The sequence below is a fragment of the Poecile atricapillus genome, chromosome 2, assembly GCF_030490865.1.
Source record: "Poecile atricapillus isolate bPoeAtr1 chromosome 2, bPoeAtr1.hap1, whole genome shotgun sequence".
Lineage (NCBI taxonomy): Eukaryota > Metazoa > Chordata > Aves > Passeriformes > Paridae > Poecile > Poecile atricapillus.
Window position 1 is genome coordinate 449940 of NC_081250.1, and position 26044 is coordinate 475983.

The following is a 26044-nucleotide window of genomic DNA, read 5'->3' on the forward strand; positions in this document are numbered from 1 at the left end:
GCCTCTGCTGGTCCCAGTTCTCCCCATTTCACACAGGAAAGCATGGAATGACTTAATCCCACTAAACCAACACAGTGTCTGGCAGAGCAGGCAAGGCCAGGTCTTGTCAGCAGCAATGAAGACAAAGGAGCAGGTAAAGCAATTTCCCTGCTCTGCTGAGTGGAGGGAGATCCTGCAAAAAGGAACCCAAAGGTCCAGGCATGAAAGGCTGTCAGGTCCCTCTCAGGACCAGGCCTCCAGCAGGCAGCAACAGGACCTGGGGAACCAAGTCAGGTCTCACTGAGGGCTCCAGCTGCTCTCCACTCAGCCTCCCCCACCTCATCACAGAATAAGCCACCCACTGCTTCTCCTGCTGACCAGGTTGGGCTGACCCCAAACCAGAGCATATGGGCACTGCCACTGCAAACCAATGACCCACCACAAACAACAACCCACCTCACAGCAAAGACTCACCACAAACAACAACCCACCACAAACAACAGCCCACTGGACAGCAACAACAACCCACTGCACACCAACAATGATCCACTGCACACCAACAATGATCCACTGCACACCAACAGGCCCTGTGCTGCAGGGAGCAGGGCATGGCCCAGCACGTAGCTGGGCTGCCTCTTCCTGCAGGGGCTGTGCCAAACTTGGGCACCTCAGGAGCAGAGTCCCCATGTGTGAGATGCCACAGTCCCCAGCCTGCCGTTGCTTCTCCTGTCATTGTTCCCTCTGCCCCAGAGCTGACCCTCTGGTCATGGTTTTAAACCAGTAACTAAGAAATTACTTATTTCTTGCTGTGAGATATGGGTTAGAATAAGAGCAAAAAATTTTCTTATTAAGTAATTTTTTAGTTACTGGTTTAAAACCATGACACCCTCCCAACCTGCCTTCCCAACACCGCCCTCCTTCCAGCACAGTCCCCTGCCCGGGGCACCAACAGCCCTGCACAAACCTGCCCCAGGATTAGTCCATGGGCTGGGAAGGGCAGGAGCTTTGGCAGCGCCAGCAGTCAGCAGGGTCTCTCTCTTCTGACCCACCACTCCACTCCTCAGCTAGCCTGGCCTCACTGAGTCCTTCCCTATGGAATCTCAGCATGGAATTGTACCAGACAGCCAGAACCTGGTGGGGATGTAGACTCCACTCTCCTGCCTCACGTCCCAGCACTCCTGCAATGCCGAGACACAACTGGCCCTGTGCAACTCGGCCCTGGCAGTGTTGGGGGGCACATGGGGCACAGAGGGCCCAGCAGAGGGTAAATGGATCCACAACGGGGGCACAACGTGCAAGGCAGGAGCACAACCAGGCACTGCCAGATCAGTCTTTGCTGTAATGCAAGGAAATCCTGATGGAAACACCATCCAGCCAATCCACACCACTTGGCTCGCTTGGACATCACCCGGCACTGCTTGCCAGAGACTGGCACAGGGGCAGACAACACTCCGGGTTGGATCCAGACAGTTCGAGCTTCCCTGGAAGCCAAGAGGCAGGAGCAGAATGCACTGCTGCTGGGGGAAGCAGTGCCTCCCTTAGGTTCCCAGCGGCTCACAGTGTGGGCAGTGTGTTCACAGCTTTTTACAGTAGCCCATGAAGAGGGGAATCCCCTTCGTGTCCTGCTAGGAGCAGGAGCAGGAGTAGGAGAGGAAAGGAAGAGGAGCAGGGAAGGAGCAGAGAGAGGCTGCGGCAGGGGCTGCAGCGGGCGTGGGGCATGGATGCCATCTGCTGGAACCGCTCTGCAGCCGCTGCCGCAGCCCCCAGCACCACCCTGCCACAGCCCCCAGCAGCCCCCAGCACAGCCCCCCACCCGCCCAGGGCACGGGGTCCACACCAGCACCCCCAGCCCCACGCTCGCCGCTGGACCTGCGGGCGTGCAGCCCCTCGGAGCACAGGGGCACCAGCCGGCCCCCAGCGGGGGTGCCCCAGCCCACGGGCCCCAGCCCCTGCTCTCGCAGCGGGGCCAAGGGGGAGCTCCGAACCTGCTTCATGGGAATGGCCCGCCCGCTGCCAATACTGTCCGCTTTACACTCCGGCACCTTCTTGTCGCGCTCCGGGTCCGCGCCCTTCCGAGACTGGAAGAGAAGAGACACAGGTGCGTTAGAGCCGGGCACAGGAGACCGAAACGCACGGTCCCCTGTCCCCAGCAGGCTCCAGAGCAGTCTGCTCTCCCCCAGGCCAGCTCTCCCAGCGCACAGCGCAGCCGGACCCTCACCCGGCCCCTCTGGGGACACTCGGGACACTCCAGCCCCCCAGCAAGCTCTCCTCTCCCCCCTCGGCAAGCAGAGCTGTCCTCCTCCTGGCAGAGCGGGGCTATGTGGGCCCCCCCTCCCGTGGGGCACACAGGACCATGGCGACAGACAGAAATGGCATGGGATGCAGGTGGAGCATGGATGGAAGCAGGAGAGGCTCAGGCAGTGAAGGAACTCACACCTCTACTAATCCAACAGATTTATTCTGGTAACACACTTGCACCATACAAAGTAGCACAGGTCACCGGGCAAAGATACCAGCCCCTTACAAAAGAGCATGGACAATAAATATCTACCACACGTCTAGAGCGGCGAGAGCGGGACCCACCAGCACCCGAGGGCCGCGGGGAGAGCAAACTCCGATAAATACAATATGAAATTTACAGTCTGTTGAGCAGAACTCATTCAAAGTGCTTAGGACAGAGGGAAATACCAAGTCATACATGGCATGGAGCACAACCAATACATTCAGAATCACAACAATGGCAGGAGGCAGCGGCAGCGTCTCTCTGGAGCGTCCTACACACCCCCTCAGTCCAGGAGGGCCCCGTGTGCTTTGGATCAGAAAGGGATACGAGCCCCGCGCGCCTGGGACACCGATTCACCAGATTATGGGCCCAGAACCAAACAAAGAGATCGAAAGAGAAGAAAACTAAAGAGACACAGATGGCTGCTTGGCTGCGAGGAGAAGAGGAGGAGGAGCAGGAGTCCATGCAGGCTGCAGAGGTGCAGGAGGGAAGAAGGAGCGGAGCGCTAGCGGCAGGCGCTGCAGCGGCTCCCGCAGGCAGCAGCAAAGCGTCTTTTGGCCCATCCAGCTCCATGCGCGGCTGTCGCCCGGTCCCGGTGCGTCTGCAGGTCTTCCCGTCCCAGGAGGGTCGTCCGCCTGGCATCCCCGAGAAAGGGCAGTGCCTAGACAGCATCCAGCAGGCCCAGAAATGTCCCAGCTTAAAGTGCAGGCGCAGGCCGTCTCAGCGCTTCCTAGACTTTACATTGGGGGGATTTAAAAGGCTCCTGCGTGTCTCCGAGGGGGGGACCCATGCTGGCTGGAGGGCGGGCGAGCCTCTAATCTTAGATCAATCCCAGTGCCCATCCCTTATCCGGCCCTGGAGAGGCAATGAAAAGTGAGAGAATTTGTACAGAGGTGCCGTGTGTAACCACCTGGATCTTCTAATTTGGAAGGAGTTGGAAAGGCCTTTTTGTTGATGAAAAGTTGGAAACAGTGGCACATATCTGCAAATATCGAAAGAATAAAGAGTTTGGCAAGTTATACTCAGAACACGGACACGAGTCTGTCAGTGATGGGTGCCAGTGGACAGCACGGACAGGCCACGGAGTGGGCGCCGGCGGCAGCAGCAGTCGGGGCTGGGGGTCAGGAGTGGGTGGGCGCCTCGAGGCGCGGGTGGGCGCAGAGTTTGTCTCCATCTGGAGCTCTGGGGCACGCAGACCCCCCAGGGGGGAATGCGATCCAGTGGGGAGTGGGAGGGGAGCAGGAGAGGAGCTAGAGCAGGAGAGAGGAGGAGGAGAGCAGAAGAGAGAAGGAGAAGAGTAGAAGAGGAGAGGAGGAGGAGGAAGAGGAGGGAAACAGGGAGGAGGGGGAGGAAAGGAGAAGGAGGAGAGGAAAAGAGGAGCAAAGGAGCAAACGTAGCTCAGGACTGGGGCTGCAGCGGCTCCCAGAGCCGGGCTGAGCACTGTACCTCAGAAAGGCCTGTGCCCACCTGGGGACCCCACGAGGATGAAGGCTGCTGGCTACACCTGTGCTGCCTGCCTGGGTAAAGCTAATGGCAGAAAACAGCCTGCCCTTTCCTTCGCTTCCCTTCCCGCCCTGCCTGGTCCTGTCCCACTGTGGGAGGTGTCAGGAGCTGCTGCTGCTGCCACGACCAGATGGGTGAAGACGTCAACGTGAGCCATGGATGTGCACCAGCACACGAGCAAGCAGGTGAGGTGAGCCCCAGCCCCGCGGCGAGTGAGCGCGCGCTGCCGAGCACAGGTGAGCCCGCGGCGGAGAGCAAGCGTGAGCCCGGGATGAGCGAGCACGTGAGAGCCCTACACGCATGATGGAGCCCACAGCGAACAAGCGACAGCCGCGCAGCAAGCCGCCCTCCTCCCCCCCAAGCGCGTGCCCACCCCAGTGAGCGAGCATGGGGCTCCAGAGAGCGTGAACATGAGCCGGCGGCGAGTCCAGAGGCGTCGGCGCGCAGCCAGCAGGATGGGTGGTGGCACCGCGCGAGCACGAGGCACAGAACGGCGGGGCGGGGGGCGAGCGGCCGCCAGCGCTGCGTGCAGTGGGAGCACGGCCACGGGACAGCTACAGGGCATTCCAGAGGCTGTGAGCACACGCAGGGGAAGGCAGCGAGGGAACGACCATGCGCTGGCAGTGGCGACCTGCTGCGAGGGGCAGTGCGTGCCGGCAGGACGGACGGGGTGAGCGTGGGCCTGGGGCGTGCACAGAGAGCTGGGGCTGCACCGGATGCAACCGGGGGGAACGTACAGAGTATTCGGGAGGTCAGTGCAGAAGCTTCCAGGGTATCAGAAGCCAAGGGAGATGGGCACATTCCCGGCACAAAGGAGTGGGGAATCTGGGATGCCAATGGTGCAGTGAGAGAAATGGGGCATAGGACACTGAATTTGTGTGGTCTGGGCTCAGAGCAGTAGCGGCTGGTCACAAGGGTGACACGGTACAACAGGTACAAAGGCTTTGTGGTGGCCGGTTCCACAAACAGCAGACACAGTGTGCTGAGCAATGGTGGCTGGAAAGCACATTAAGATGGGGAGAGGAGCAAGGCCGGAGTCTGCACATGTACACAGGGAACAGAGGCTACACCTACACTAGACACGGGACTGGGACACGTGTGCGCTCACAGCGAGGGGACACTCATGGCTGTGCTCAGAGCAAGGGTGAGTGTGAGGGCAGGACTGTGCACACCGCGTGGACAGCGTGTGCATGGTGTGAGAGCGTGCAGAGAGGCAGGCTGCAAGGCAACCAGCACAGCTGAGGGCTGCAAATGCACCCTGCTCCACCTGGGGCCCACAGCCTTACTGCTTCCTCTCTGTCTTCCCTCCCTCCTCACCCACAGCAGCTCCCACGTGTGCTGCTCAAGTCACGCAGGATTCAGGAACGGGAGGGAGTGGGGCCCCATGCCAGGTGCTGAGCTCTGCACAGCACCACTGGGCACAGCATCACCGGCACCAAACAGGAGGCCAAGTGACCAGGGGCTCCGTGCCACGCTCAGGGTATGCAGCCCCAAGGAGAAGATGAGCAGAGTCACTGGTGCTGTGCACGCACAGCTGCGCTCCCTGTAAAGAGCAGGAGCTCACACACACTACACACCCACACGAGTGCACCCTTGCACACTCATGTGTGTGAGGAATGTCCTGCTCCCAGACGCTCCCCATGCACGCACACCCTGCCTGAGGCAGCCTGCAGCACCACGGGCCCTGCACACGCACAGGGTCCCTCCCACGCGCACGCACGCTCCTGCATCCCCGGCCCTCCTGCATCCCCGGCCCTCCTGCATCCCCGGCCCTCCTGCGGCGCAGCACGGGCTGCCATGCAGGAGAACCTGTGGGCTCAGGCTGCTGTGCCCCGCTCCCTTGCCCCCTCCTCTGCTCAAAACCCTCCCCAGAGCCCCTGGGCTCCCTGTGCTGCTTACCGTGAAGATGTTGGAGCGCCGCTTGGACTGCTTGCGGATGGGGGTGGGGGTGTTGGAGGCAGCGATGGTCTCAATCCGCAGCTCCCGCTGGCTGATGCTTGGGGTGGAGGGCACAGAGGAGGAGTAGTCACTGAAGGCTCCTCCACCGTTGGTGGCCTGCAGGAGGAGATGGATGGTCAGAGACAGGCTACCTGGGGGCAGGACTGCAGGAACACCACCTGCTCTGCGTGGCCTCGTGCCAGGGCACAAAGTGCCGCGCAGGACTGGGACTGGGTCACATCCACAAAATCGTGGATTCATTTCGGTTGGAAGGGACCTTAAAGATCATTTAGTTCCAACCTCCTGCCACGGGCAAGGACAACTTCCACTATACCAGATTGCTACAAGCCCAAATCAACCTGTCCTTGAACACTTGAAGAGATGGGGAGCTCACAACCTCTCTGGACAACCCAGAGAGACATACAATGCCAGGCACTGCTCCTGCTCAACAGAGGGGCTTGTGAAGCCTTTCCTCTCTTTCTGCTCTAGTTTTTTCACCAGTAAAATGTTCAAGCTCTGAAATCAAAGAGAACAGCAACAAATGTCCAAAGAAACACAGCTGAAGCCCTTCCAAACATAGGTGTGGAACAAGGCCTGAGGCAGCGGGGTCCCACGTGGCTGTGTCCAGCAGAGGGGCACAGCTAGGGCACCTCCACCTGCTCCCAGAACAGAGAACCAGAGTCACTCTCCTTGGGCAGTCATATCCTTCCTCTCCCTGAGCCCATCAGATACGAGGCTGCGAGGCAGCCCAAAGCCTGCCCAGCTCCAAGTCCCACTCACCCATTCTCTGTCTCACGAGGACAGCCGTGATGCCAATGGGGACGCGTGTCCCCAGGACTCCAGCCTTCACCCTGCCCGTGTCCTGAAGCACAGAGTGCCACACCCCAAGCCCATCTCTGCTGCTGGCTTGGAGGTCTGTCTGAGCAGACCCTGAGGCTGGCACACACCTCCCATGCCTGCAGACCACCACAGCCATGGCTGTAGTGGCCTGTGCCTGGGAACACAAGGGGCTTCCCTAAAACCTCACTGGACTTCATGGCAACAGGAAGATCCAACTGTGCAGCCATGCAGCCATGTCACCAACACAGCTCTTCCAGACAAGGCTGCTCACTCCCACCCTGCTCATGCCAGCAGTGTGGGCAGCCACTGGACAGCAGTTTAGGGACATGCCAGAAACAGCATGGAAACAGCTCAGGTCTGTAGCCCAGGACCTGTCACTATGACACGGCACACGGCAGCCTGAGCTCCCTGGCAGCTCTGAACAGTATTTCAGAAACACATGGAGGAGCTGCCCCTAGAAGGGCAGGTGAGTTCCAGCACCCCAGAAGGGACAGCCTCCTCCTCCTCCCAGCTCCACGCTCGCAGAGTGGTGGCTTCAATGGCCCGGTGACTTCCTCCATCCCACCTACACTCTGAGCGGGAATGGAGCCCACACAGGGTGATGATCTACTGAAGGGGCTCCATGAGAGACCCCCATCCCCAGTGGGATCAGAGCCTTATTCTGACACAAGCAGTTCAGAGAAGTATGAAAGGGGCTGCACAGGCAGAGCAGTGACCATGATCAACAGCCCAGTCTCAGAAAGAGGTGCAACCTTCACCGAGCCACAGATCCCCTCATCTTGGACAAGAGATGTGGGAGAACACACAATGAGAACCTGAGAGAGGAAAAAGCCACCCAAGCAGCATTTCAGCTTCCTCCTCACGAAGGCAGAGCAAGGAAAAGAATTCCATGCTGTAAGCAGGTGGGTGGCTCTGACAATCTCAGCCTGTCTGGAATCAGAAACATTTCTGGAGTCCTGAAACACAGAACAAGAGGGAACCTGGTCTGGTTGTGCTTTTCCAAAAGTACAAGAGGCTAGGAACTCTGTCCAGAGAAGGGACTGTCACCTGGGAGCTCCTCTGCAGGGTGAGGAACCCTGTGCTGGACAAGAAGGCTCTGCTGTCCCAGGGAAGGGGGACCACCGGGGACACAAAGGGGCAAAGCAACAGGTCACCTGCCAGTGACTTCTGACCCTTCAACACAGACAGCTCCTGTCAATCCCGGAGCCAGCACCCACACAGGAGTTTGCAGGTGCTGTGATGAAGGAAGAGCTGCAGAGAGCCAGGGCCACTGAGTGCACACATGCACAGTCTGTGTTCAACTGATTCACCATATGTGAACTAGGTCAAAGAAACTGAAATTTTCCAAGTGTTAGGAAGAGGAGGAGGATGCAGCAACACAGACAACCTGCCACATGGAACAGTGAGCTGGGCATGGCTGCCCCTCCAAGACCAGTTCCTGGCCATGCTTGGCATGTCTTGGTGACCTTGGCAGCATGTTCACAATGCTGTGACTGTGGGGAGGAGCCAGTTCTGAGGAGGCTGCAGAGTCTGAGCTCCTGCCAGAGCAGCTGTAACAAACCCTGTAGATGCAGGTGATGGACACGAAAGCATCAAGGAAGAAATTCTGCTACATCCTGGTTTATATTTCACTTACTCCCTACAGTCCTGTGTGTCATTTCTGTCTGGCCAGAATAACTTTCCTTAGCCTGTAAATCTGCCTTGTGCTGGAACCAAGGTTACTACTGCCCTTGAGTGACAAAGGACACTGGCCTTCGAGCCTCCCGTGTCCCACAGACCAAGCCTCAGGAAGGGCTCTGGGGTTGGAGGATGGCTCACACCAGGCTATGAAGGCAAGCTATGACGAGTTTGGGGGCGGAGGAGAAAATCCTTCAAAGACAGAGAGTGGCTCAGGCAATCCTGAGCCACAACTGCTCCACTGGAGCAGGGAGCTCCAGAACTTCTGTGGCACCCAGGGACACAGGACAAATCTCAGGGATGTAGGAGAACCCTGAGAAGATGACAGGTCTGGGCCAGTACCATGTGTCTGCTACTGGCAGGTACTTTGCTGGTGGACCTGAACAACCGCCTGTGGTCACCAATGGAACCTGAGAACACAGCAGAACACCTGTGGGACAAATCCTTCCCATCAGCGTGTAACCAGTGGAAGAGCATCCATCAACAGTGCCACGGGGTGCCTGGGAAGGGCAGAACACAGCTGGAGCTCAGGGCAGTAATTCCTGGCCTAACAAGGTCTGAGACAGAAAAAGTAGTTTGGGCAGGGCTCTGAGTGGAAGAGCACAAAGAGCAAACACCAACCTGGTGCCTGCAGGAAGAAGGGAGAAGCCAGAGGAGCACATGGACGATGGAAAGTGGGCACCATGAGCCGAGCAGGCAAGAGGACACGGGCTTCCAGGAGGAAATGCCAACACCTGCTGCTGCAGCTCCTGAGCTCTGACGGAACGTGCCGCAGCAGGCCAGTGAGCGCTGTTACCAGCTCAGGTGAGCTGCCCTTGGGGCTTCATTTCACTTGCAAACTTTGATTTTCCACCTCCTGCATCTGATCTCTCACTGAAGGCTGGATGAAGGCCCTCCAAGTGGCCCCAAAGAGCCTGTGCAGGAAGGCAGACCGAGGCTATGGGAGAAGAGCTGTGATACCCGGCAGCCCAGAGCACAGCAGGGATGGCAGCAGCTCCCAAGGCCCAGGGGAGCACCCAGTTCCCTCCACCAGCCTGTCAGGTACCTGCAGGAGGTACCTGTGTAACCTCCTCCAGCTGCTGAGAACCAGTTTCTTGGCAGAAAGACAAACTGCCATCCCACAGCAAACACAACAGTGACTCACCCACAGCCTGGGGAACTCCCAAAGGCATCCCAGAGGCCCCGAAGAAAGACTGAGAACGGGGCAGCAAAAGAGAGGAAATCAGGTAGAACAACTCTGCAGGTGTTGCAAGAACCCACTGGCCTGAGAAACTCCCATCCCCTCCCTGCAGGCAAGGGCCAGGAGCTGCCAGGAGGGAGCAGGGTGGGAGGCAGGGCCAAGTGAGGAGTGGGATTCCCAAACCCATCCAAGCTGCTCTCTCAGCAGCAGGTGTGGGCAAGATACAGAGAGGACAGCCCAAGGCAGCAGGCAAGAGCTTTCCCTGGGGCTGCTGGGCTCTGGGGAATACAAGGTGCCTGCTCCAGCAGGTGCAGACCCACACACCTCAAGCCACTGGGAAGGCCAAAGGGACAGATCTGTGTCCCCAAGGGAGGACTCCAGGGCTGGCCCTGGCTCCTGCTGTACCAGATTGATGCTGAACACAGTACGCAGGGTCAGGGACCCGCTGAGCACATCTAGTGACTCCTGAGAGCTGGTGGAAAACACTGACCAGGGCTGACCTGCTCCTACAGCTCCCTCTCCCTCCCCATGGATGGAGCAATGTCCTCCAGGCTCCAGGCACTGCTGCAGAATAAGAGAAAAAGCCCCAAACTCCCAAAGGCAGAAATGAAACTAGGGCATTTGGCTGGTTCCCAAGACAATCATCCACTGTGCAAGGAGAACAGGACACATCCACAGCACCACTGTCCCAGGAGAAGAGAATCCTCCAGACATATGGGTAACAAAATCACCAGGGTCCTCTGGAGTCCCTCCTCTCCCAGTAACCATGCAGGACTGGTCCAACTGACAGACCACACAAGCAGTGGCCATTTCCAAGAAGGTTAGTTTGGCTCAGCCAGTAGTGTAAAGCTATTTCCAGAAGAGTTGTGCCCAAAACAAGCGACAGGACAGGGCTGGGTCCCAGCTTCTGCCTACCATAAGAAGCCCTTTGAGGGGGCCCCCTTGTTTCCATTCCAAGGAAAGTGCCTTCACAGCTGGCAGCTCCCCGCAGTTTGGGCCAGACCAGGCCCACAGCAGGACTGCCAATCCCAGTTCCAGGGGCTCCTCCTGCCCCTAAATGCCAATCCTGTTGTTCCAGGGCCTCATCCTGTCCCCCAAATGCTAGTCCCACTGTTCCAGACTCCTCCTGCCCTCCCAGGCAGTACTGGAAGGGAATCATTCTGTCCCACGTGCATGTCTCACCTGTGCACACTGATACCTGCGGCACAAGCCAAACAAAATCTCCTAATTGTGTTTTTTCTCTGGCTTCTCTCCACCTCATCTCCATGTTAAGTCCTGTGCTCCTAAACTCTTTTTCCTGTTTTCTCTGTGTCAGTTATGGCTCTCTGACTTGCAAAAGCAAACGAGAAACCCTGGTGAGAGCCCCAGGCCCTGAGGTATGACAGAGCTCAGCTCTGCTCCACAAACACCTCGTCACTCTCCCGTTGGTCCTTCCTGGCAGAGCGAGCCTGTCCACCCCCTCCCAGAGCTGCCCCAGCATGTATTGCTGGGCCAGGAGCAGGGGACACCAGGGCACTGCTCCCCAGTACCCACCTGGGCAGCCTGAGCACACACCTGGCTGTGTGGGCTGCTCTGCCCAGTGCCCTGTCAGAACCATCACTTATGGGTGAATTTGTTTCCCAAAGCCACATGGATTTTCCCTGAGGGCGGTGGGGAGCAGCCCCAGAATCTCACTGCTGAGCCCATGCAAGAACAGGTAAACACTTCATGGCATCTTGGTGTCACTCACCATTGCTTCACTATGTTCAGAAGTGTCTTTAGTAACGGGGGAGAGAAGGGCAAAGGTCACTGCACGGGCCATTGGCACCAAGAGGGTTTGTGGTGGGACCACACAAGACCCCAGGAACACAAATTGACTTTGATCACCCTTGTGGGGCCCAGGTCTGCTGAGGGCAGGAGGGCACGGCTTGGACAGGCACAGAGCAGGTCTGGGAGGGGCACAAGCCACAATCCCTGTGAGCTGCACGCTGTGTTACTTCCCTTCACAGCTCTGCTTCCCACCACAGCTCCCTACGTCCCTCCAGCCAAGCCAGGAGCACAGCAAGGTACAGAGAGCAAAGCTCTGTCCCCGAGCAGGCGGCCAGAATTCACCTCTACACAGACGTCGTCTGCAAGCCGTGCTGAGAGCTGCTCTGTGGGAAGGAGAGGAAAGCAGGGATGGCTCTGAGCAATCACCTCACAAAGCCCATGACATGCAGTTAGAAAACTCTTCCAAAATTTGCTTCCCCACAGTCAGTCCTAAATCCACTTTTTTTGTTCAGTGCCACATTTCCTTAAGGAGCCCTTCCACGTTACACCTGTGCATTTTAGGTCAGGTTTGGCCTATCTCTGCACTCATTCCTCAGCTAACTCAGTCAAGTGCTTACTTTCCCCCTACTTTGGGGTCTCTTCCCTCCCACACATTTCTGCTACTCCTTCAGGCTCCATGCAGTCACATGAGTGACTGGATTCAGACTGGGGAGCCCAGAGGGTCTGAAAGCACAGGGAACACTTTTCAGCTTCACGGTAAACACACTGCCTGCCTGGCACGGCCAGTGCCAATGACACATATTTATTGGAACTCTCCTCACACTTTGGACATGAAATAAAACACTAAACAAGTGTCCAGCTCCCCTCAGAAATGCTGACTTTGGCCATCAGCCTCTTGCTTCCTTTCCAGGATACATGGCCGCTCCTTCCCAACCAGGCTCATACTGTACAGAGTTTGCTAATAAAACCCTCAAATTACCAGAGACACTCAAATCTGTATTTCCCTGGGACTTTGCTCTCCACCTCGGATGTCTCCCACTGAACTTGTCCCCAGCTTTCTGGACACAAGCACACTGTGACAGAACCTGGCTTCGCAGCCTTCCCCAGCAGCCACACAGACTTTACCTGAACTTGCTGGTGTCCCGGTGACCTGGAGCACCAGGCAGCTGGCACAGGTCTCTGCAAAAACCTGCACTCACCTGCTTTTAATCCAGCTTTAGGAGCCCCTACAACCAGGTAGCTGGTGGCTGCAGATATGGTTCAGGTCTGTGCAGGGACAGGCTCCCATGGTGGGGCCCAGGAGGTTCAGACACACAAAGAGTTTCAAAGGCAATCCCCTTAACAAAAACTCGTCAGCTACATGTGCTGTCCCTCAGTCACAGGCAGCCTTCCTGCAGCCCCTGTCACAGACCCTGTGATTCCGTACACACATTGCTCCAGAGCTGGAATCTGTTGCCTGGGGAGCAGTGGAGCTCAGGATCTCTCCTTTCCTCCTCACCAGTCACCTGGCCAGTATTTCTGTGGGCACTGAGAATGTAGCAAAGCTTGAATGCAGTGAGGTGGTTGCCCAAAGGCTCTCCTTCCCCAGCCCCTCACCATGGAGCTTGTCCTGCCCTCAGCTCTGCTCCAGGACCACAGAACAAACACCTACAGCATCACTATCTGCCAAACACCAAAACCTTGGCACCCCTTACCAACAGTACAGAGCCCTCCCTCTGGCAGAGGGGAGGGAACCTCCTTCCCTGTTCTGCTCCTCCAGATCACCACTGAACCCACCTTTCCACAGGTTCATCCTCTCAAAAGCCCCTCAGAAGCCCTCAGAAGCATGTGCACACAGACCATCAGCTTCCCGAGTCCAGGGGAAGCAGGACCTGAGCAGCCCAGCTGGGGCAGCCAGAGCATCACCCTCTCACACACCCACTGTGCTGCCCAAGAGCTCCCCACACACTGCTCGTGGCTCTGCTGCGTGTCTGACACGGTCTGGGGACCCTGGGCCAGACCCAAAGGCTTAGACATGAAACTTGACCTCAAGGCAAAGCAAACTGTCACACAATCATAAAATCATGGAGTGCTTTGGATTGGAAGGGACCTTCAAGTATATCTCACTCCACCTCCTGCCATGGGCAGGGACATCCTCCCCTAGACCCAGCTGCTCCGAGCCCCCCTGCTCCAACCTGGCCTCGGACACTTCCAGAGACGGGGCAGCCACAGCTCCCCTGGGCTGTGCCACAAGTGCCAGGGTGACACCACCCTGCTCCTCCAAAGAGCCAGCCCAGAGCAGCTGTGCACGTCTGAGGCTGAACTCTGGGGTACTGAGCTGAGGGTGGGGAGAGCACAGGAAGCCCTTGGCTTTCCCCATTCCCATTCCCCACCTGGTTGATGTGGACAGAAGGAATGGAGGCTGCGGAAACAGATGAGTGGCTGGGTGAGTTGGGCAGGGACTTGCAGGGGCCGATGGATAGCTGGTGCTTCTTCCGGAGAGCCACCACCTTCTGAGCCACTGGAAAAGGGAGAAAGGGACAGGGTCAGAGTTCAGAAAGCAGCTTCCTCCACCCACTGATTTCTGGAGGGCTTCAGTGAGACCCAGGCCCTTCCCTGCACTGCTCAGGCTGTGTCCCCAGAGGCCACCTGCCCTCTTGGGCATCACAAAGAACAGCAACTCCCCACCATGGACATCACAGAGACACTACGAGCCCTGCTCTGCTAAGAGCTACAGGCCTGCTGCAGGACAATCCCTGGGCAGTCCATCACTTCTCAGTCACCCCTCGTGGCAACTCCAGGAGCCAGGTACTGGACAGAGCTGCCTTGGCAAATGCCACCTCCATCAGTCTGGGCCTTGTGGGTCTGTAAGGTGACACCCTGAGGAGTTCTCTGTAGAATCCCTGGTGGGTCACTAGGGACCTTTGCATGCTCTTCCTCTGTCCAGACTTGGACTGCTGGGTTTGCTCTGAAGCACAGTGATACTCAGGTGCTGGTACTCACAGCAGCACTGGGCAGTGAGGCTGCTCAGGCTCTGGGGGCAGGGCACACCTCACTGGCTGTACAGCAGAGCTGTGAGTGGCAACCAGAGAAACCAGAACAAAGACTGGTGTAAGGGATGGCAGAAATTATCCCAGAAAAGTCTGACTGTTCAGGAGGTAGAAGAGACTGGGCCCAGCATGCAGAAAGGTAAAGGTCACCTCAAGGTGCCTCATTTCAGGACTGGGGAGATGCTGTCCCTCCAGTGTGGCCTCATTGGCCCCACGGTTAATTCCTCATTGGCCCCATGGTTAATTCCTCATTGGCCCCACGGTTAATTCCTCATTAGTGGTAGTGGTATGGAACAGCTGATGGGCAGAGCCTCTGCCAGGCTCCCTGCCCACAACAGCAGTGCCTGAGGGCTTTTCCTGGGTATTTCCTGGCCCCTGGGGGGCCAGAGCTCACAGTGTGCCCAGCCAGCACTGGGATGGGAGATGTCCCCTGGGCAGGGGATCCAGAGCTTCCCTGGAAGTTCCTGCTGGATGTTCCCCGTGTTTGAGGGGGACAATGGAGAGCAGCAATGCCACCAGGGCCTCAGCCACAGCTCCTGGGCTATGGAGCTGCTGGCTGTCCTCTCCTGCCCTCTCCAGTGCTCAGGGCAGAGGAAAGGCAGGACCATGCACTTGGGATCTGCAGCAGAGGTGAAGCTCAAGAAGCCACCCACAGTCCAGGGCAGCACAGCTGCTGGGTCAGTCAGTTCTCCTCAGGAACATCACCAAGGTGACCATGGCTAGGCGCTCCCTGACCTTTTCTTGGTACAGAAACACCCCTAAAATGAAGCCCAAGAATTGAAACCCCCCACACTGATGGCTCCTTGCAAACTGTCCTGGCATCTACTGAATCTGAACCCCAGATTTCTGCAAACAGGAACTGGGCAATCCTGAGAATAAAGTTCTTTAATCAGACCTCTTTGGAGCCAAGAGGACAGAAGGCACATTCCATACCAGCTCCCACCTTAGCAGGGCTCTGCCATGAGGGGACCACGCAAACCACCCCTCAGGGCAGGCTTAGCTCAGGGAGTCCTGAAGCAGAAACTGCAGGACACAGCCCAGCCTCAGGCACTGTCCCTGCTTGTGCCAGGGCCACCTCCTGGCAATACCAAGATCCCATCCTCTCAGAAGTCACTGTGACATCTGTGGACTTGGGAAGGATGGAGGAGCACAATTCCCACAAAGTGAGCAGCACCTGCAGGGGGAATTCTGCCGTCATACGAGAAACCAGCAAGGGGGAAGTGACCCCTGTTCTCCTGCCACGTGTCTTTCTCATGGTGACCTTCAGCAGCCTGGCTGCCCAGACACAGCCTCAGCCACAAATGTCCCAGCAGCATCAGGTACACACTGCAGCGTGCTCAGTCCAGACACAGCACAGCTCAACCACACACAGCTCCAGGCTACAGACCAGACACCAAGACCCACTCTGAGGAACAGGGTCTCTGCTGCTCCTGCCTGAACTGTGGTGGCTCAACAGCCAGGGCCACGCAGCTCTTGGAGAATCCCTGTGCAGTTGGTGAAGATGGAAATCCCGGTTTTTGTGTCTTGGAGCATCCCCCCCACTCTGCAGCACCACGTGCATGTGTGGGAAGAGCCGTCTGTGAACACCCAGGGACTGCCTCAAGCTCCTGTGCCAGCACATTGCCCTGCTCCCCAAAAACACCAGCAGCCACTGCTTGTGGACACCACCCAGGACAGGGGCAGGGAAGGGCTCTCTAGAAACAGAGCTGCAGCACACACTCCACACAGCACAGGCAAGCAGACAACCTCTGAGGGCAGCTCTTCCTGCTCCTGCTGTGGGAAGCAGACATCCTCCCCAGCCTGCCCAGGGTAGGTCTGCTGGGATCTGGGCTGGCAGCTTGTGTGGAAGAAGTCATACAAAGACAAGGTCTGACAGAAACTGGATTGCCAGGTGAGGCAGGGTCATCACAGAGTCTGTGACTGCCAGGACTCCACAAGACCCCAAATCAGCTGCACCAGGATGCAACAGATGCCAAACCAGCTGCATCATGACCCACCAGTGCTCACTAGGCAGAATCACCCACTCCAGAAACACCTCATCCCATCAGCATTCAGGCCATTCCTGTCCTGTCCCTGTTCCCCTAGAGGGAACACACAATCCCCTTTAGGGTAAGGCCACAGTTTATTTAAGCAGATGGCAAACTCCCAGGAGTTTGGAGGTGGTGGTGCAGGTTTCCTGTGCCCCTCAGCATCACTGTGTTGCAGACCCCTCTCCAAGCCTAAGCAGGAATGCTCTCTCACACTTGTTCCCATGAGGAACAGCTGCCCCATCCAGTTTAGGTGCTGCTTTCCTACTGCAAGGGCAGCACAAACTCCTCTGTGAGACCACACTGCTGCCCTGTCCTGCCCAGGCACCCCAACATGGCTGCAGGTACCGTCCTGGAAGACCCTCTCCACATTCAGGCCGTAGGTAGCACAGGTCTCGTAGTAAGTGCAGCGCTTCAAATCATTGGAGAGCTTCCGTGCCCGGGAGTCGTCGATGACGCGGGGGTTGGTGGCACTGATGGCATCTGCAAACCAAAGGGACAGGAGGTTGAAAGACAAGGACCCTGTCCCACCTATCCACTGGTCCCATGACACTTCTGGCCTCCCTCCCTCTCTTCACAGAGAGGAACCACCTCCATAGCATTGCCCCATAAATGCCTGTGATCGTAAGTCCCACGTTTGTAGAAAAATGGATGAATCTCCTTAAATGAACCAGACTCAATTTCCTAAACCACCCAGCTACTGACATTTCAGCAGACAGAGGCAGAACACCTCTGGGAGGTGTGGGGACCAAGGCCAGGCAGCCCCAGCTGCCAAATAAAACACATTTGTCAGTCTCCACTATTTTAGGGCTCATGGCCAAGCCCTACATGTTAAAGAATCCAAGGGAGAAATCCTCCTGGTTTAATGAGGAAGTCAATTCTGCTGAGGTGTCTCCACAGTCAAGGAATTCCTGGACAGCTGTAAAATACAGGCTCAATTTGTATCCCAGATAGTCACCAAGTGCTTGCCTGTTCTGGAAAAACCTCCTTCCGAAGAGGAATCCAACTCCTTGAAGACAAGCCAGGGATAAGTGGGGGATGTGAACAAACCTTCTTGGGTGGGGCAGAAGAATTGGGACCTGCACTGTGAGGAAGCCCTCCTCGAGCTCTCCAGATGGTTTTGTGCCTGTATCAAGTCTAGGACCTCACCTGGTTCTGTGTCTGGAACAATGGGCACTGACCCTGTTACCTGCCCACTCCTGTGTGTCCACAGTGCACGCTGCCACCCCACTCCTGAGCCACGATCACTCAGTCCTAAAATTCATGCCACGATCTCTAAATATCCAAAGTTTAACAATTTTGTTCTGCTTTTAATATGGGGGTCTGGAGCAGACCCCCTGTGACTCCCTCCCACTGCTCCTGCCTGTCTTCCTGGCCTCAGAGCTTCTTCCTGGCCAGGAACAGGTCACACAGTGCTCAGGAACTGTCCTGCCAGGAGAGTTTTTCCCTACATCCATGTCCTGCTCCTGCTCTCTACTGTCACACAGAAAACTCTTCTCCCCGGGTTCCCTCCTGCCTGTGCTGGCAGAGTTAGGGCAGGCAGCACCAGAGAATCATGCCATTTCCAAGAGGAAAGCAGCTCCATGGAATGAGGCAGCTCTCTGTGGGGAAGCTGAGATGGTGTGGCAGGAGCTCCCTCCTCAGCACCCTGGGCTGGGGTCTCAGCATCATCATTCAGCCCCGTGGAAGGCTCAGGGACCAGGATCACCCATGGTGCCCACGGGGCTGGCCTGTGCTCCTGCCTGAGGCTGGGGGTGTGGGGGAAGCTCCGGCGCCGCTCTCACCCTGAGTGCCCACCAGCACCATCGGCACCTCCGCTGTGTTCCGGTAGCTGCAGAGCCGCAGGTAGTAGTTGTAGACGGTCTGGAAGCTGATCTCATCCTCCAGGCTGAAGACAAACACCACTGCATCCACCCAGGCAGCAAACTGAAGAGATGCAGCAGGATTACAGCATGGACCAGCAGCTGGAGACCCGAGCCCGGAGCAGCCGGCAAGGGCAGCCACGCACCGGGATCAGCCAGCACACGCCTCCCCCAGTCCCCCCAACAGCACAGCTGGGAAGGGGCCACAGGGAGGACAGATCTCCTACCTGGAGCTCAGGGGGGCCCCCTTCATCTCGAATCAGCAGCAAGTAGCTCTGACCATCCACCACGATCTCCTTCTTAAACCGGCCACCTTGGGGGGGCAAAGCTGCCGGTCAGTACGGGGGGTGCAAGCAGGGGACACCCCAAACGAGGGCTGGGGGAGCAGCAGAGCCCCACAGCAGTGCTGGAGGAGGTGCAGGGACCAGCATCACCTTCAGCACCAGGGAGAGGAGTGAGGACCCAGCCCACCCCCAGGCACCCCAAGAACCAGACCTTACCCTCTGGAGACTCCTCCTGCACGTAGGTACCAGTCAGGTAGCGGTGCACCAGGGCAGACTTGCCACTGGACAGGTTCCCCACGATGCCCTGGAACGGATGCACGTGTCACCTGTGTGCCCAGCACAAGTCCCTGTACACGAGGCCACCCCCATGAGGTGACACCACCAGTGCTGGGGCACACACTGATGAGAGGCAGAGGTGTCCCTGAGAGGATGGGGATGATGTGACCCAGCCCAGCTTTTGGTGGGAGGCCAGGGGACTAACTGGGCTCAGTCAGGCACAGAGCAGCTGAGGCTGGGGCACAGCCACCTGGACAGAGAGCAGTGAGTACTCTTGTCCTCCCCTGAACAGGCCCAGCAATGTCAGAGCCACATCAGCTCTTCCCACAGCCTTTCTGCCCCTCGGAGAACTCTTGCTGTCCCACGTCAATTCAGAAGGAGAAAACCTCTTCTCCCAGCCCACACACGCCCAGTTTTAGGCTGCTGCAGCTCTGGACAGCAGCTACCAGTAGAAGGGGAGCAGAGACCAGCTGCAGGTTGGGAGCCCAGCATGTGCTCATGCCCAAGGCAGCAGCACCAGGGCAGCTCTACGTGCATCTCCCAGAGGAGCCAGTGGTGCTGCCCACACAGGAACACCCAGCACCAATGTGCAACCAAACCAAAGGATAAAGCTACTGAGCACCCAATTTGATTAGGTGGAAGCACATCTGACTGCAGCACCCTCAGACTGGCTATGGGTGCAGGTGGGTGTCCTGGGATGGGTCAGTCAGAACCCAGCTCTGCTCGTTGCCAGGGTCTTTCTGACCATTAAATTCTGCTTAATTGTGGGACCAGGTGTGTACAGAAGGATCTGGAGCACAAGTCTGATGAGAACTGGCTGAAGGAGCAGGAGGGGCTCAGCCTGGAGAAAAGGAAGCTCAGGGAGAACCTTCTCATTCCACAACTCCCTGACAGGAGGGTGCAGCCAGGTGGGGATTGGGCCTTGCTCCCAAGTGACTAAGAACAGGACAAGAGGTAATATCCTCAAATTTCATCAGGGGAGGTTTAGGTTGGACATCAGGTATCCCTTTCCCACAAAAAGGGAAGGGGTCACTTTCAGCTGAAGGTGAACCAAGTAACTTCCTCCAAGTGTTCCAAAAATGTGAACGTGGCTCTTGAGAATATAGTTCAGTGGTGAACATGGTGGTGGTGCTGGTTGATGGTTGGACTTGATGACCTTAAAGGGCTTTTCCAGCCTTAATGGTTCTGTGATTCTGTACACTCATGTGGCCACACCAGTGCTGGAAGACGTGGGGTGAGGAGTGGCTACGAACACTGAAGCTGCCACCATGGAAGTTTACAGCCAAACTGTTCCAGGCACAGGGATGAGCTTGGCAGGTGAGTCACCACCAGGCAGGTTCTCCAGCTCCCAGCCAGGCACTCAAATGCTCCTGCTGCCCTGTGTACTGCCCTGGGCCATGCACATGTCCCCCATGAGGAAGAGTGGCACCCCTCCGTGGCACAGAGCACAGGACACCACCCTGTGTGCCAGCTCCTCTTGTACCGACAGAGCCAGCACGTGGCAGGACCAGAGCACTGATCAGTGGCCTCCCAGGGGCTGCTCTCACCACTGCCACATCTGTCACCCCTCAGAGCAACTACAGATGCTGACAGTGCCTTCACACAGGCAACAACAGCGCGAACACGGCTGGGCTGCAGCCCTGCCCGCTCCTGCGCACGCGTCCCTGGAGCCATCTCCAGCTCATGGAGATGGGAACAGCCCATCCCCTGCCTGAGCCCTGCCTGCTCTGCACTCTCACCAGGAGAATCACACAATCATGGAATCCCACAATGGTTTGTGCTGGAAGGGACCTTCAAGCCCACCCTGCTGCACCCCTGCCATGGGCAGGGACACCTTCCACTGTCCCAGGTTGCTCCAAGCCCCATCCAGCCCGGCCTTGGGCACTTCCAGGGATCCAGGGGCAGCTTCTCTGGGCAACCTGTGCCAGGGCCTCACCAGTCTCACAGGGATGAATTCTTTCCCAATATTCCATCTAACCCTGCACTCTGTCCATGGGAAGCCATTCCCCTTTGTCCTGTCACTCCAGACTCTTATCCCAAATATCTCTCCAGCTTTCCTGGAGCCCCTTCAAGCACTGAAAGCGACTCTAGTGTCTCCAGAGCCTTCTCTTCTCCAGGCTGAATGCCCCCAGCTCTCCCAGCCTGGCTCCAGAGGGATTTCAGCCTCCAGAGCATCTCCATGGCCTCCTCTGGACTCACTCCAGGTCCATCTCTATGTTTTGGTGGGGACTCTGACATGGACACAGCACTCCAGGTGGGAGCACTAAAGGTGTCACAGGAGAAACTCTGAGAGCTCAGCTCTGGGCTCAGGGCTCCAGTGCCAGGCTGGCCATGGCTCCTGTGCCAACAGAGCTGCTCCTGAGGCCACCCAGCTCCAAGGGTGCCACACCACACCAAAGATAAACACTCCAATGGCATTTAGCCCTAAAACTTGGACAGAGGCTGCAGTTACACTTTGTTTGCACACAGTACAAACCCTGACCTGTATCTCACCAAAATCTTGCTGCTCTGCTGTGTCCTTGAGCTCACCTGGAGCTTCAAACCAACCACAGAACTGACAATCCTGAGGAGCACAGCCCCTGAGAGGCAGCAAACTAGAGCCATACAAGGTGTGTAAGCACTGTGGGAGCCTCTGTTCCATGATTTTTGGGAGAATGTGGGAACGCAGTCAGCTCTGTGCTGGCACTGCCCGGTGCCAGGTCCAGGGGACAAGTCCTGCCAGGAGGCACTGTCAGAGGCCCTCTGCAAAAACTGCTCAGTCACAGCTTCCTCCTGGCCTTCAGCGCTGGGAGGGAGCTTTTGGGGGCAAACTGAGGGAGGGAAAACTGCTGAATGTATCTTAAATACATCAAATTATTCAAAGACTTTGGAGAAAGCGTCCTGAATGCTGGGGAACACAAGCAGGGAGAGCAGTGAGACCCTCAGCTCCTGTGGGAGAGACAGAGGAGACAGAATTGCTTGAAAATGGGAAGGAATTGAAACTTGGCAACATTTCTTGCTGGGGTCAGTGTTGGGCCCCTCATGACAAGAAGGACCCTGAGGGGCTGGAGAGTGTCCAGGGAACGGAGCTGGGAAGGGTCTGGAGCCCCAGGAGGGGCTGAGGGAGCTGGGGAAGGGGCTCAGCCTGGAGCAAAGGAGGCTCAGGGGGAATTTCTGGCTCTGCACAACTCCCTGAGGGGACAGCCAGGGGGGGTCGGGCTCTGCTGCCAGGGAACAGGGACAGGAGGAGAGGGAACAGCCTCAGGCTGGGCCAGGGGAGGCTCAGGGTGGGTGTTTGAAAATTCCTTTCTGGGAAGGGCTGTCCAGCCCTGGCACAGGCTGTCCAGGGCAAGGGTGGAGTCCCCATCCCTGCAGAGGTTCAAAAGTCCTGTGAATGTGGCACCTGGGGACACAGCCAGTGATGGCCTTGGCAGTGCTGGGGAAGCAGCTGGACTCAATGACCTCCAAAGGCTTTTCCAACCCAAATGATTCTGTCACTCTAAACTAGGACTCTAAAAGGCCTCCAGACTTTTAGAAGAGCTGCTTTGGCTGGATCAAATCCAGGAGCAAGAGAGATCCCCAGAGGTCATGCAAAACCTGGGGAAAGGGCTGTGCTACTTGAGGAAGAACTAAAAGCAATAGGATGGTTTAGGTGGCAGCATGGCTTTGCAGCCTTGCAGAGCCTCAACATCAGGCAGCAACACCCAAACAACTCTGAGAATGCTTTTAAAAATGCACTTCACAGGTAAATGAACAAATGAATATATGAAGTTTGGTTTGATTTTCACTTAACTGCAGGTAAGAGACTCTGTGGCAGGACAGTGCTGGAAATGTTTTACACAAAGAATTTTCTTCTTTTGTTTCTTCAAGTAATATTGAAGAAAGTTAATCTCGCAAAAGCTGAGGGGAGAAAAAACTGAAGGGCACAAGGCAGGAGCCTGTAAGGGGAGCTGAGGGCTGGCACAGAGAGCACAGAAGAGCAGAGGGAGGCACCAATCACTGCAGCACCTGCAGCACCCTGCCCACCCCAACACCACCTCCTGGCTCCCCCAGAGCCCACAGCACTGACCCTGTCCCACTTGGAGGGGCTGTGCTGGGGCAAGAGGGTCAGGGCAGCCCCCTGAGCACAGAGACCACATCCCACAGGAAGCTGGTGAAGCCTCACAATGGCATGACCTGGGGAAACCCACCCTGCGCTGACAGACCTGGGGAGCCTCATCCCTCGAGTCTGGCAGGGCTGAGCTGTGTCACCCTCCAGCACCCTGGCAGGGCAGGGACACCTTGGCAGAGGCTGGGGAGCACCAGGGCAGAGCTGAGCTGAGTGAGGCTCTGAAGGAGCAGTGACAGCTCCCATCCCAGGACAGCTGCTCCAGGGGTGACTGCCAGGGGCCTGCACCTGAACCACCAGCTGGGATCTGCACCTGCTTCTGCTACAGCAGCTTGAGGAGCAGCACCCAGACAGCATCACAGCTCTGCCAGGCCAGCAGCGAGGCTGAGCAGCTCAAATGGTGCCTTTTCACCTTCTCATCCAAGTGCTCTCACAGATCAACAACCTCTGGCTCACCCCTCAGAGCATGAGCTGCCGAGAAACCCCTGTTCTTCCCTGGCATGGCAGCAGCCCCAGCTCCCCTCTCCCTTCTGAGGCTGAAGCCCCTGTGTGTTTCCACCTGGCCACACAAAAATGCAGCATTTTCTTGATGATTTGGGGAACCAGGGGTGTCCCAGGCACAAGCCACAAGTACTTACCACCTTCAGCTCAGGTACCGAGCGACTCAGGGTCCATTCCTGGCTGTTCACAAATGAATCTGCAGACAGAGGGAAGAAATCATCAGGTTACACTCAAGACCCCAGCAAGGATCCTGCTACACTCTCCCTGCTCCCTCCAGACAGATACATGGCTCTTCCTGCTCTTCTCCTCCAGAGACACAGCTGCACGAGCCCCCAACACAGCCCGAGCCCCACATGGGGAGCAGCAGGAGCAGCTGAGCCAAGGGCAGGAGCAGTATGGCAGCAAAGAGGCCAGGTACCACTGGCTGGAACCCTCCCTTCAGCCTTGCAGGAGCACAAAAACACCCTCAGCATCCCCTGCCCCAAGGCACAGAGAACAAGGGGAGCACTAGGGACCAGCCATCCTTTTGGGGAGCAGCAGCTGCACAAGAGCCCAGAGCTGAGGGCATTGGCAGCACCCCGAGCCCTGCCCTCAGCGTGCTGCAGGCTGTGCAGGATTGCAGCCACGCTCCTGACTGAACACAAACACAATTCATTGTTGCATTCCATTCATTATGGAACTGGCAGCGTGCTGCAATAGGCTTACACAGGCTGTGGCAATCCAGAATGGCTTGAGGAAACACCCCCACCCTGCCACAGAGCATCTGGAGGAGGAGCAGGAGCCTGTACCAGGTTTGAGTACCAGAAGCAGCCAGCAGCCCCTCCTGACAAACCTTAGTCCCTCACTCGCCTTGGGGAGGTCAGACCTTCCATCCAACACCAGCTCCAGGGCAGGACCCATAGGAGCAGCACCTCCTGCATGTTTATCACACACAAACAGAAAGCATTTTTGGAGACCAGAAACGTGTGGGAACTCTGCATCTTCAGGAGCCTGTAATAAACCTGCCAGATCTGTGGCCACAAACTATCACAGGAATGGGAATCTCAGATGGGCTCAAAAGGGAAGCAGCAAATCCACCAGACCCAAAAGCAAGCAACAATCAAACACGGTGACCTGACCACTGCTCCAGTGTCACCTGAGGCCACAGGGAGGGTGGCTCCAGACCTCCCCCAGCAGCCCCAAGCCCACAATCACAACTCCCAGTGCCTGCTCCAGCAGTCCCCAAACCACCCTCACAGGGAACAATTTCTTCCCAATATCCCATCTATCTCTGCCCTCTGGCATTGGGAAGGCATTCTCCCTTTTCTCTGCCTCCATCCCTTATCCAAAGTCCCTCTCCAGCTCTCCAGGAGCCCTTCAGGCATTGGAAGGGACTCTGAGCTCTCCCTGTGGCCTTCTCCTCCCCAGGGGAACATTCCCAGCTTCTCTGTTCTCTGCTCTCCAGAGCAGAGGGGCTCCATCCCTGGGAGCCTCTATCTTGAGCTGTGGGCAGCACTCCAGAGCCTGCCAGAGCCCACCAGCGCCTGCCCTTACCCCAACTCATGTCCCAGCCCTAGTAACTGCTTGGGGGAGGATGGACAAACAACAGCATCAGCTCTTCCTCCATCTCCAGGCTAAAGCTTCCTGTGCCCTCTCTCACCTCAGTGGACAGCCCAAAGCCACGGGAAGAGCCCACTCCTGCTCCCACTGGAGAGGGCTGGCTAAGCTGCTCAGAGAGCACAAAGCAACAAACCATGAGCCAGCACTGTGCTCCTGCCACTCTTTTGTGCAGCCACCAGCACCCACAGGCACAACATTCATCCATCATGTTCAAGAGAAAGGTGTGAACATGGTGCTCCTACCTGCAGATTACCTTCCTTGGCTGACTTAGGAACACTCCTTTTCCACGAGTTATAGACAATTAATCCTCAAGTCTGGTGCAGGAACACCAGGTTATTTATAGTTATCCTGAGGAAATTGTTTCTCTGTGGTGTCTTTCACCTGCCCTTTCCTTTTTTAGGCAGAGGTAATGTTTTTATTAAAACAATTCATCAGTCAGGAGGAAAATGATACATTTTTGAGCCCTTTCCAAAAGGTTAACAGCACACCTGTATTTCCAACTGCATCACTGGGTCTAAAAAAAGCTGTCACCTCCACTTGGGACTTCTGCCCTGCTCAGCTTCTTTGGCAGGTAACGTGACAGACAAAGCACCATCCAAGCCTTCTGTGTCTGCAGCATTCCCTGGTGGGAGCAGGCAGCTCACACTGGTGCTGTTTCACTGCACACAGCGGGGTTTTGGCAGGTTCTGAGTGGAGCACAAGGCACACACACTCGGTGATGGGCCTTGGGAAGGAGGAGGGGCAGGGAGAGCCCTGGAGGGGGCCAGCCAGGCTTGCTCTGGATCTGCCCAAGGATGACCAGGACAAGCTGCCCCAACAGCTGCCAGCTGCCTCACCACACCAACTGTCCCAAGAGATCCTCGTCCGTTTTCTAACCCAGGTTCAGGAGTGTGCTACACTTCGATTGTTGACTTGCTGAGAAAGCCCCAGAGCAAACCTTAATAAACACTGACAATACAAGGTCAGCAGGACTGTATTCAGCCACACAACACACCCCACTCCTTGCTCCC

The 26044-nt window shown here is 56.9% G+C and overlaps 1 protein-coding gene across 4 annotated transcripts in view; it reads right to left on the reverse strand.

Annotated features, from left to right (window-relative positions):
* AGAP3 (ArfGAP with GTPase domain, ankyrin repeat and PH domain 3) overlaps window positions 1-26044 on the reverse strand; it is a 111635-nt gene that overhangs the window by 46588 nt on the left and 39003 nt on the right. For 3 of the 4 annotated variants that reach the window (XM_058830584.1, XM_058830582.1, XM_058830583.1), the window contains exons 2-9: window positions 23573-23631; window positions 18788-18875; window positions 18515-18600; window positions 18210-18351; window positions 16774-16908; window positions 13742-13869; window positions 5885-6040; window positions 1965-2057 (exon numbers count right to left, since the gene is read on the reverse strand). In XM_058830584.1, coding sequence (XP_058686567.1) covers window positions 1965-2057; window positions 5885-6040; window positions 13742-13869; window positions 16774-16908; window positions 18210-18351; window positions 18515-18600; window positions 18788-18875; window positions 23573-23631 — 887 coding nt within the window. Of the gene's footprint in view, window positions 1-1964; window positions 2058-3327; window positions 3465-5884; window positions 6041-13741; window positions 13870-16773; window positions 16909-18209; window positions 18352-18514; window positions 18601-18787; window positions 18876-23572; window positions 23632-26044 lie in introns of those variants that run through there. The other variant, XM_058830586.1, reaches the window with a different exon arrangement.